The sequence below is a fragment of the Anabrus simplex genome, chromosome 1 (genome assembly GCF_040414725.1).
Source record: "Anabrus simplex isolate iqAnaSimp1 chromosome 1, ASM4041472v1, whole genome shotgun sequence".
NCBI lineage: Eukaryota > Metazoa > Arthropoda > Insecta > Orthoptera > Tettigoniidae > Anabrus > Anabrus simplex.
The window spans coordinates 1,026,096,702-1,026,109,841 of record NC_090265.1 but is presented as its reverse complement, the minus strand read 5'-3'; the positions used below and the strand labels follow the sequence as shown (position 1 = coordinate 1,026,109,841).

General features: G+C 38.6%; 1 protein-coding gene across 1 annotated transcript in view; it reads left to right on the top strand.

The window, feature by feature from the left end:
* Nucleotides 1-13,140, top strand: part of LOC136857914 (uncharacterized) — a 175,974-nt gene that overhangs the window by 101,109 nt on the left and 61,725 nt on the right. Inside the window, exon 22 of the mRNA XM_068225176.1 lies at nucleotides 3,107-3,157. Coding sequence (XP_068081277.1) covers nucleotides 3,107-3,157 — 51 coding nt within the window. The remainder of the gene's footprint in view (nucleotides 1-3,106; nucleotides 3,158-13,140) is intronic.

Here is a 13,140-nt window from a genome sequence, read left to right as displayed (position 1 = left end):
ATTCCTCCAGGAAGATAGATGTTAAGGATTGCTTTAGTTGGGTGCAGTTCCTGTAATTTGCGAAACGGTGAAGATTAAAGACATTGAAGATACTGGATGCAGTGCAAACAAAAGATTTGTTAAATTTAGTGGTACGATGAAGTGGAATTTGAAGGGTAGTTTTTGTAAACCTATTATCTCTGTTATGTACTGACTCCATAGATTTAAATGCATTATGTAGGTAGGGTGGGGCCTTCAGTTTAAGAATTTTGTGCGTAGCAACGGCTACTGAGATTTCCCGTCGTTCATGGAGTTTCAACCATTGCAGCTGTATGTAATAGGGTGTTATGTGTTCATCACGCCTGGCATGTCTCACCTAACGAACACATGCGTTTTGTACCCTCTGTAGTTGTATGTTCAAAGTTTCAGATAAGTCGTTGTATACGACTGATCCGTAGTCAATTATGGGGAATACAAGACTTTGAACAGGTAGTTTCCTCATAAAAGGTGGTGTACATGACACGTTACGTTTCAAAGTATGCATGGATGAAACAACTTTTCTGATCACATTTGACGTATGATCAGACCAGGATAGGGTTCTGTCGAAAATGAGTCCTAGATTGTTAACCGTGTCACTATAATGGATTTCTTAATCTAGAATTTTTATTGCTGGGAGGGATTTGAGGTCAACAGTTTTCAGGAGTTTTGAGTAACCTATGCAAATAATCTGGGTCTTGGCCATATTTAATTGGAGGTTATGATTTGCGCTCCATTCGATCAATCGGGAGATATCATGGTTGAAATGCATTATACAAGAAGGTGCGTTAGTGGGACTGAAGTGGAAGTAAGCTTGTAAGTCATCAGCATACATGTGAAAAGTACTACTTTTAAAGACTTCAGAAATGTCATTAATATAAATAGAAAAAACATATTGATGATAGTTATATAAGTAAAATGGATGATTTACTGTTGGTGTTGAATCCAACATTGTAAAAGAATATTAACAAAACACAGGTTTGGTCAAATAAATGTTTTCTGGTGTCGTCTACAAACGTTAATTAAAAATGAGTAAAAACCAGCTACATAAATGGTATTTTGAACGTCAAACCAAGCAATCTCGGTTATCTCAGTGAAGACTGACTGTTTTCAAATAATAACTGTATGATATTATAAGTTGAAATATAATTCTAAAACAGTTCTTAAAATAAATAATTCGAGAAAATTGAACCTAGTAAACGTTAGTCTCTTGTTTTCTACTTTCTTGTTAACTAGTATATCATCCTAAAAGAATGAAAATATTTATAAAATCACGAAAACATTCTTCCAAGTATAAATACTTCTATGGTAATTTATCACCGTCCGCCATCCAGCAGGATACCACATCCCTGAGGTCGTATGCGAATCTGATGACGAGGCTAATGTGAGCAGAGTACCCGCACCTGATATGCAACTAGTAGTATATCTACAAACGGTTCGACATATACACGAAGCGAGTGTGATCTGAATTCAACTCGGCTCTCAGCTCTGACTTCCGGATACTTCATCATAACGTGGAAAGAAACACATGGACAGAGAAATCAGTGTTTGGCGATGCCGCTATCAATTTCAAGCAAGCAAGGACTGCAAATTGTTGAATCGCCAAATAGTTCAACCATTAGAAGTCAGTGAAGATGCATACCAGGGAAATGCCGCTTAAGATTCACACTGCCATGCTGAGTGGCTCAGACGGTTGAGGCAGGTTTGATCACGGCTCAGTCTGGTGGTATTTGAAGGTGCTCAAATACGTCAGTCTCTTGTCGGTAGATTCACTGGCACGTAAGAGAACTCTTGCGGGATAAAATTCTGCAAACTCGGCGTCCCCAAAAACCGTCAAGAAGTAGTTAGTCGGACCTAAAAACAATAGTATTATTAAAATTCATACCATAGGAATGAAGAGTGATGTTGTTCTAACTACTGTACTTTCCTCACTGGGGCAAAATGTGGTATTAAATATCATCAGCAAGTCCGCTTAGCAATTATTTACTGTATTCGAAGCGAATCTACAGGCTAGAAGTTCACATCATTTTTCGTAGGAACTAACCGCAGAAGGAACTGTGTAACTAGTGTCGCCCACTGCTTTTACGGTTTTCGGAGGCGCCGAGGTGCTTGAATTTTGTTTCAAATGATTCCTTTTAAATGACACGAGACTGATGTATTATAAGACATTGGAATCTCACCTGACGCAGACGCGATCGAACCTGACAACTTCGAGGACCAAAAAGTCCAGAGTTTGTACCTTCTAATTCGCTCAAACCCCGCGGCAGTATGGACTCTTTTGCTTGCTAGTGGTTTATCGCCTCACAAACACGTCGAATGTTTTCGGCAACGCAAGAATCGTAGAGAAAGACGGATCTTGCTACTTGCCAAATAAGTAAGCATCCTAACCGATTATTGATGATAAATCCAGGATCTACTGATTACCATTTATTGAAGCACAATGAACCGGTTGCTATTTATTTTGTGGATTCGGTATTTTTCCACTTGTCTCTTGGCAGAGGAAAGATCAAAAGGTAGCACTCATCGAAACCTCAGTCTCATTTATTGCTGTAACAGTGTTCAATAATAATAATAGTAATAATAATAAAAATAATAATAATAATAAAATAATAAAAATAATAATAATGAGAAGACTAATATTTCATCACACTCTGAAATAGTGAATTTTGCCATGGAAAAAGGTTAGTATTCTAAGCATTACGACGGTAACTCGTCGCTTTTAAGCAATCTAAAATGCCAACGAAGCACATTTGTAATTATTAGTCCCATACCTTGTGTATGGAAAATGAATAGAATCCGGTCACGGCAAATGCCAGTGATGTGTGAATATCTGGTAATGAAAGCAAAATGAGTTACTACCTACATTCCTATACTTTTAGGGAGTACACTTTCTCTTTTTGTAGAAAAGAAATTATTACTTATTCTGGGGTGGATGCGGCAGTAGGTTAGTACTGAGGAGATAGCCAACGAAGTAGCGCTGGATTAGGACACTTTGTCCCTGAAGTGGTGCTGCAGGACAGCGTTATAATTCAATTTTGGACTTTAAAACGAACAGTTGTAATGCTTTGCTTATTATTTTTGTTTTTTACAGACTACCTAGGTGGTAGTACGGATGCGACTCAACCAACCTATGAGACACAACGTAAGTAATTCATATTATATTTTATATGAACGTTTATTGGTTAAATTTAGTTTAAATAACGCCACCATATTCCTACATTTCCCTATCACCCTTTGTCTGCGTTTCCGGGAAAGGAACAGGGTGTCCACGCTTATTGCTCTTATGGTGCCACAAAAATTTGATTTTCCTGATAGGTATTCATGCACAAGAACTGCATCCCCTACGTCAACGTATCAAAATTTATATATTCGTCATGCTGTAATCCTTATTGTATTGGTTACGAACATAAATAAGCAGTGACGGTACTGATAAGAGCTAATCCATAAGAGATGCATCATTAAAAAAGTAATCAAGATCATCACACACATTAAGGGAAGTTGTTTATATCTTGCTTAGTCAACGGTATCACACTTCACGTTTTATGATATGATCCTATTAGTATAAATGCTAAGAATAAAGGAATATTTCTAGTGAAGGAACTGTACAGGCACATGAATGACTTTCAAAGAGGTCGTGTTATGGACATGAGAAGAATTAAACGCGTCCGATGGAAACGCTGTTCGCTGAACAGCTTGTCCGTATACTCCGTGTTACGTAGGAAAATACGAAGATAGGCGTAACACAAGAAGATAAGGGACTTGTCGTCAGAAGTAGACGAAACAGAGAAAGGATCTACATGTATGGAGGATTGGGTTGTCCTTTCGGGTAGAACGTTCAATAGAGTTAACTTCGCAGCGGAGGACTGTGACATACACACTTATCAACCGTTACAATGTGCCAAGTATTATAACAACCTATATTCTTCAACTTCACTCTCCAGCAGGTCACCATTGATTCTCCATCAAGTGGCTGGAATGGTTCATTGTGCAACGAACAACGCAAGTCGGGTGATTAATGACTTTATATTGAAATTTTGTATGAATTGTGCTACTGCTTAGGTGAATGGATGGCAGGATATGTACCTGCATCAGGCTTACTGCGATACACAGTGTCCTGCAGGGGAGCGCTATCGGTTTGGATCCTATATTACCTCTCGGTCAAGTCAGTTCTACCACTGAACTTTAACATCATTCTCAGGTCGGTCAAGTTCCCATACCCTCCAGCCATCATTTGGGGCATTAATTAGTACGAAGAGGCCACAGTGGCAACATTATCTTTTTTGCATGAATATTATGTAGTAGGTCTCTCCTGGCTTTCTATATCGCCTTATTTGTCACTGAGTGGAGATATTCTTGGCACGCTCAAACGGTAGGTCCAGCTATAACATCGTCTACCAGTAAATATTGATAAATTTAGATGCCATTCCATTTCTCGGAGGGCCAATGATGTTACATGTTAGGCCCCATTAAACAAGCATTATCATAATCATCAACCATTTCTCGGTTCGTTGAGCCAGAAGTGGCTGAATAACATATTGCACTAAGGGTATGAGACATTGTAATACAACAAATTATTAAGAATTGTTCAAAGTACACACTCTGATTCCTGTCTGGCCAGATTATCCTGCTACGGTATGGAGTAGACCGTACAGCCAGCGACTCAACGCCGAGTGTTGGGCGGCGGGAAATAACCTGACACCCTAAAGGAGCCAACGGCTTATGGCGGAGGAGCTCCCTTAGGAGGGTGATGGTCCCTTAGTGGAGGAAATGCCACTAGAATCCATCAGGTAGCGTCTGTACTTCATGTTAGGAGCGGCTACCAACAGCGTCTGTTCTCCATGTTAGGGGCGGCTGAGTCTACACCAGTGAAGGCAAGGGGAAACCACACTGGTATAAATTCCCAGGAAATCACTATGGCGAGGAATCAGAAAGAAACCGCCCCTAGTCCCGGGCAGCCCTTAAATGGGCGAGGGGTGCTAAGAATCTCCCGGCTCAAATTAGTGAATTCCGCAATAAGAATGGGGACTTGGAACGTCAGAAGTCTCTATGCAGCTGGCAAGCTTGACAATCTTATCAAGGAAAAGAACACCATTAATAGGAATTAGTGAAGTTCGCTGGCCGGGTGCAGGTAAATGTCATCGTGATGATGGTACATTCTATTACTCTGGTAGCGAAGATAATGATAAAGATCATAGAAATGGAGTCGGAATCTTTATAAATTCTAAACTTACGAAGTATGTCAGCAACTTTGTACCAGTCTCTGATCGAATCATGTTATTACAGCTTTCATGCTCACCTTTTAACGTAAACATCTTGCAGATATATGCACCAACAGCGGACAAAAAGTACGATGACGAAGTAGAAACATTCTATGAACAACTTGGAACTGTTCTTAAAGACTTGAAGAAGGATGAAATAACTGTCATAATGGGTGATTTCAACGCAAAAATTGGTCAAGGGCGTCGTTCCGACATGGTAGGCGAATTTGGGCTTGGTAAATGCAATGACTGGGGAGAAAAGCTGTACGAATTTTGTGTAGAACATCAAATGGTTCTCACCAATACATGGTTCAAACTTCCAAAACGTCGTTTATACACATGGAAAGCTCCTAAAGATGATCCTCAGAATCCTGACTCAACAAGGAACCAAATTGATTACATTCTGATAAATAAGCGTTTCAGAAATTCCATCAAAAGAGTCGCAGCATATCCAGGTGCAGATATTTCCTCGGATCATAATCCATTGATAGCTAACGTAAGAGTTCGTCCAAAAACCATGAAGAATAAGCCTAGAAGAAAGGTACTAAATACACCTAATCTGCAAAATTGTGAAGCTCGGCAGAAAATTGCTCAGGATTTGAATAGGCATTTAAAAGAAATCAATACCATTAACTGTGAAACAGCAAATGATTTATGGAATTAGTTTAAAAGTCGGGTAGAGATACTTCTTCAAAACAAAGATCAAAAGATACATCCAATGAAGAAAAAGAAATGGATGACAGATGATATTCTTAAACTAATGGAACAACGAAGATTAGTAAAAAATGATGCAGAGGAATACAAAAAATTACAACGCCACATAAGGAAAGAAATACGTGCTGCGAAAGAGAACTGGATGAAAGAACAATGTGTGGAAATGGAAATCTTTCAGTCTAAACATGATCTGTTCAATATACATCGAAAATTAAAGGAAATAGCTGGCATGTACAGAAAACGTAACCTTTCTGTACTGGTTGACGTTACAAACAGGCCTATTATTAATGAAGAAGTTTTAAATACTTGGGAAAATTATCTGATAGAACTTTTCTGTGATCAGAGAGGTGAGGAATCTAACCAACGAGCTAATTGTGAAGGCCCTGACATTCTTAAATCAGAAGTGCTATATGCTGTGCAAGTTTCAAAAAGCAAGAAATCACCAGGTCCAGATAACATCCCTGTAGAACTTCTTAAAATGAAGACAAATCCAATTCTTGGTAAAGTTGTTCAATACTATATATAATACTGGAGACATCCCACCTGACTGGCTGTTATCTACATTCATCACGTTGCCAAAGAAGCAAAAGACATGCAAGTGTAATGATTATAGGCTAATAAGCCTCATGAGCCACACACCTAAAGTATTCCTTCGTGTAATACATAACAGAATCTATATATATAAAATAAGAGTTTTGTCTGTACATTGCTCAGAATTTGAAAATAATGGTATTTCTGTATCAGTCATTTCCATAGTAACAAGAAAATGCACTTTTTACATTTCCGTAATTTCTGTCTGTCTGTCTGTCGGTCTGTCTGTATGTATGTACACGCATCACGAGAAAACGGTTGAAGATAATTTAATGAAAATCGGTATGTGAAGTCGGGGGATGAGCCTCTACAATCTAGGCTATAAATCATTTTACTCACGCTGAGTGAAATGGTAGTTTAGGGGAAGGCCTAAAATTGAATTCTCAACTATTTATGTTATTAGTGGTCTAATGAAAATCGGTATGTCAAGTCGGGGGAATGAGCCTCTACAATCTAGGCTATAAATCATTTTACTCACGCTGAGTGAAATGGTAGTTTAGGGGAAGGCCTAAAATTTAATTCTCAAATATTGTTGTTATTAGTAGTCCTATCTTGATGAAACTCGGTATGCAAAGTCAGGAAATAAGTCGCTATAGTCTAGGCTGTAAATTATTTTATTCACGCTGAGTGAAATGGTAGTTTAGGGGAAGGCCTAAAATGTAATTCTCAAATATTTCTTATTAGAGGTGTAATCGATGAATGCTACATAACTAAGGTTATATAGTATTAAATGTCCTATTGTTCATGTATTATACATTGTTACCGTACTGTCTATGATCACAAAGATATTCATGAATTTGGATTTTTGTTACTAAGTCCATATCACCGCAGAGTAACGAGAAAATGGGTAAATAGTATTTAATGAAAATCGGTATGTAAAGTCGGAGAATAAGAAACTACAGTTTACGGTATAAAATATTTCACAAATCACAGAGTCGAAAGAAAACTAAATGTGTAGGCCTACAATATAGAAAGCTCATAACATTGATCAACAATAACATTACATTGACCATTGTTTGTCGTGATGTGCTTTGTGTCTTCTGTTGCCCCTCATCTCCGGTAGATAGGATTACTGCTGCGTACAGAGTATTTTTTATTTGATTTACGTCGCACCGACATTAGTAGGTTTTATGGCGACGATGGGATAGGAAAGGGCTAGGAGTGCCTTAGGCCTTACCACGGAATACCATCTTCAGTGCTGCCGACAATGGGGTACGAATCCACTATCTCTCGGATGCAAGCTCACAGCTGCGCACCGCTAACCACACGGTCAACTAGCCCAGTCGTACAGAATGTAACAGCCTGCCTGAATATTGATGGGAAGTAGCTGGGGAGTTAAATAACTTTCTTCTTTAGCATGCCATTCCCCTGGTTTATAAATTTTCTGATACTACTGGTACGTAACACACTGGATCATCATAGCATTCGGGCTATTCAATCCCTACTCTGAGGCACGGATTGGAATGAACAGTGTGCATATTTAGCGAAATAATGGCAGATGAGTGTTCATGGCAATCTACGGCCTGGTCATCCCAGCTCTGGAACTTTGGACTATTAGATTGGCAGCGCAATCTAACCGCAGCACTGTTCGTTAAAAGTGATAAAACGTGCGGCTTTCCATTTGATCGAGTATTTTATATGATAGCATTGCTTTTAATCGCTACATTCATACGTTTTTGTAATGACCTATGTTTATTTCAGTTAGGAAAACCACAAAGTCAGTCTTTCTGAGAATCCCGTAGCGAAGCACAGGCACATCAGCTAGTTAACAAATACGTGTTACAGTGGAACCTGTCTTCAATACATTTTTATGGGGTAGGAAAAGTGTTTGTAAACTTCTCATCGGCAAGTGAGAATAGCATGAGAGTGGGAGAGAAACTATAAAAGAGCTACGCGCTATCTTGGAATCACGCATTGTGTCAATTGAATTCGAGGAGAGACCACGCATTTCCGAGGAACTCTATAAACCAGCGTTTGAAAAAATAAGTCAAAAGGGAAGACAGGTTTTGGCCGAGGTGGCTATAGTGTCATCTCCAAGTGGAGATAGGTTTTGAATCATCACGTCATTTTTCAGGGACAGGTAATAGACGGTCATTCTAATGCCACGATCCTGCATATTCCTGCAATTTAAGATGTAAATAATCATATCATTTTAAAATATTGCAAGTGCGGTTCGGTATTCCACAGACTTGTTCGGTCCGTGCAAGGAAGAAAGCATGTGAAGGGTATATTATTTTGCTTATGTCATTATTTTCAGGTAAATAAAATAAAAGGGAAAATGTTTGTAAAGCCCCTATCTGTCGAGATGGCTAAATAAAACGATTGGGAGGCTGGTGAATTTGTTATGATGGAAGAAGGTAAGCGACTCAAAAGGTAGGTGAATTATCACCTTGTAAAAATGCTTTTATTTGTTTCATGATGTCACCGTTTCTCTTGAGTATGTATCTGTGACTCATTTTGGTCACCATTTTGTTTCGTTAAAAGATCCGAGAAATATGACAAAAGGTCATTTGTTTTATTTCCTTGGATAATCGGGGAATCGCGAAACTAGCGTGTGAAATGTTGTAGAGTAGAGATTTGATGGTTGAGAAACGAATTTAATGTGTAAAATAAAGTGTCATTTCCGTACGTTTATTTTCTGAATTTGTGGTGTATCAAAGTTAAGATATTAATTAATCGTAAAATTTTGTTCGACGTAAAGACGAAATTTATGTAAGAGTATTTAAAAGAAAAGCTTTCAAGGCCGCAGATCTTACGATCACGGGAATAGAACCAGCTTTTTGGTGGTTAGGCCGTGTGCATTTTCAGAGTTTCACCCAGACGTGCCATTAGGGCTCATCAGTTGGATTGGGACGCTCCTCCAAGACTCTGCTCAGCAGTGGAAGACCAACCACGTGGTCCCGCCATGTTGGCAAATAGGGATTGCTAACCTGCTAAAGGAAAAGTAAATTCTCCGTTCCCAAAAATATGTTCTCCCCATGGAGATACAATTTTTAAAGGAAGGCTTTCACGGCCGCAGATCTTACGATCACGGGAATAGAACCAGCTTTTGGGTGGTTAGGCCTTGTGCGTTTGCAGAGTTTCGCTCAGACGTGCCATTAGGGCTCATCAGTTGTAAGAGTATTCTTTGGTTATTCATTTAAAGCTGGCGTGAAGGCATACCAGCTTGTTAAGCGATGTAATTTTTTTATCAAGGGAAGTTACGAGGCGAGATCGATTAAAATTTGTTACAGGGGATTTCTATTCCAATGTCCGAAATAACTTTGTAGAGTTGATGAGAAGAAAATAACGGGAAAAACTTGTTTTGTAAGTCAAGATTGTGAATTCCGGTTTTGGAAATATTAGATAAAGATATGCGGGGAGAGATGGTTAATTGTCACAGAGTGTTTGTGTAACGGCGTTGAGGGTCACCCGAGAGAGATTTTCCCTATTAATGTCGTGTCAAGATTTGTTGTGTTAAGCAAGTGCTCAAGTATTGCGAAATGGGAAGTAAGAAAGATTTGTGAATCAGGTTGTTGAAATCCTGTAGTGTTGATGCTCGGATGTTCAGTTTAGAAAACCCGAGGAGTTATTTTGTGTAAATTATTGAGAAAGGAATAGGACAATGATATATAAGAATGTTTGAGTGACGTCTTAAAGTAAATCACTTCGCATAATCTATGTGGGTCAAGAATTATATATTTTGTGAATTGCCAGCGAGATCGTGTTTGTTGTCTCGTTTAATGCCAGTTAAAACACGACTAGCAGCCATGTGTGTGTCGTCTGCGATAACAGCAGAGGGGAGATTTGTTCCATTATCTCGACCAGCCGTTAGAATAGAGCTCGCTACTCGAAAGGCACTAATTGTATTTGTCATGTGTGGTAAAGTGTTTGAGATCAGATTTCGTTATTTATAATAGCCTCATTTAATAAATATTTGAATTCTTTTTTTTTTTTTTTTTTGAAGCGAGGGAAATGAGATGATTATGTTGGGAGTAACACTTTTCAGGGATGTCGAAATTTCAGAATCAATAATGTTGTTTGACATAATTCGAGGGTTGTACAGAGTCTTGTTTTATTTTAATGTCACAAAGTGATGTGACATGGATGCTTTTTTTTTTTTGCGTTGGGTGGTCATTTATACAGATTGTAGTGTTTAACGTTAGAATTATCCAAGCTAGTCAAGACTAAGTGTGAACAAGACCTCGACGAAACACAGTTTGGGTTCAGAAATTCGTTTGGTACAAGGGAAGCATTGTTTGCGCTAAATATCCTAATTCAGAACAGTCTAGATCAACAGCAAGAAGTGTTTGCTTGTTTCATTGACTTTGAAAAGGCATTTGACAGAGTACAACATCCAAAACTTGTAGAACTCCTAAAGGATATAGGAGTTGACAGCAAAGATATCCGCATTATTGAAAACCTTTACTGGAGACAAAAGGCCGTTGTCCGTTTCGGAAATCAAACTACAAACGACATAGCCATCCAAAGAGGAGTTAGACAAGGTTGTGTTTTGTCTCCATTGTTATTCAACCTTTACTCGGATAAAATTTTCAAAACAGCTTTAGAAAATCAACAATATGGAATAAAAGTAAATGGCGGCATAATTAACAACATAAGATATGCGGATGATACAGTTATCCTGTGTGACAATTTTGAAGGTCTCCAACTCCTGCTCAATAATATCAGTGCAGTAAGTGAGGACGTGGGACTAAAAATAAATGTAAACAAGACCAAGTTCATGATCTTCAGCAGACGTGCCAATGCTGAGGCAATCTTACAACTAAACAACCGACAGATTGAGAGAGTAACCACTTTTAAATGTCTGGGTGCCATTGTCACTGAACAACTTGATCCCGAGAAAGAAGTGAAACAGAGGATAGCAATAGCACGAAAAATATTTACAAAAATGAAATCTTTCTTTTGCAATGACTACTTAAATTTAAAACTTAGACAGAGGATGGTCAAGTGCTATATATGGTCAGCCTTGCTATATGGTGTGGAAACATGGACTCTCAAGAACATATCAGTGAAACCTTTGGAAGCCTTTGAAATGTTGATCCACCGTAGGATGCTCAGGATTTCGTGGGTTGCACGACTAACGAACCAAGAAGTACTCAGAAGGGCAAGAGCAAGTCGGGAACTCGTTCAAACAATAAAACTCCGGAAGATCTCTTACCTTGGCCACATCCTTAGAAATGACCGTTACCTCATCTTACAGCGGATTGTACAAGGCAAAATACAGGGTCGAAGAGGTGTCGGGAGGAGGCGAACATCATGGCTTGGAAACATCAAAGAATGGACTGGAATTCACAGTGTTGAAAGACTTTTCCACCTAGCTAGAGATCGTTCTGCATTCGCCACAGTGATCGCCAACGTCAGGGGGACCTGATACGGTACTATGAAGAAGAAGACACACTCTGATAAGTGAAGCACAATAGAGCAGCTAATTTTAGGTATTCTGATTTTAGTGATCATCATTTTAGTTTATTGTCGAATGATGCTCACTTACAGGGACGAACACCAGAGTGTTACACATTATAATACAGTATAGGTTATATGTTATTACTCTGGAGTAAAAACCTAAAAACAATAGTATTATTAAAATTCATACCATAGGAATGAAGAGTGATGTTGTTCTAACTACTGTACTTTCCTCACTGGGGCAAAATGTGGTATTAAATATCATCAGCAAGTCCGCTTAGCAATTATTTACTGTATTCGTTGCGAATCTACAGGCTAGACGTTCACATCATTTTTCGTAGGAACTAACCGCAGAAGGAAGTGTGTAACTAGTGTCGCCCACTGCTTTTACGGTTTTCGGAGGCGCCGAGGTGCTTGAATTTTGTCTCAAATGATTCCTTTTAAATGACACGAGATTGATGTATTATAAGACATTGGAATCTCACCTGACGCAGACGCGATCGAACCTGACAACTTCGAGGACCAAAAAGGCCAGGGTTTGTACCTTCTAATCCGCTCATCCCCGCGGCAGTATGGACTCTTTTGCTTGCTAGTGGTTTATCGCCTCACAAACACGTCGAATGTTTTCGGCAACGCAAGAATCGGAAAGAAAGACGGATCTTGCTACTTGCCAAATAAGTTAGCATCCTAACCGATTACTGATGATAAATCCAGGATCTACTGATTACCATTTATTGAAGTACAATGAACCGGTTGCTATTTATTTTTTGGATTCGGTATTTTTCCATTTGTCTCTTGGCAGAGGAAAGATCAAAATGTAGCACTCATCGAAACCTCAGTCTCATTTATTGCTGTAACAGTGTTCAATAATAATAATAATAATAATAATAATAATAATAATAATAATAATAATAATAATAATAATAATAATAATAAAATAATAAAAATAATAAGAATAATATTTCATCACACTCTGAAATAGTGAATATTGCCATGGAAAAAGGTTAGTATTCTAAGCGTTACGACGGTAACTCGTCCCTTTTAAGCAATCGAAAATGCCAACGATGCACATTTGTAATTATTAGTCCCATACCTTGTGTATGGAAAATGAATAGAATCCGGTCACGGCAAATGCCAATGATGTGTGAATATCTGATAA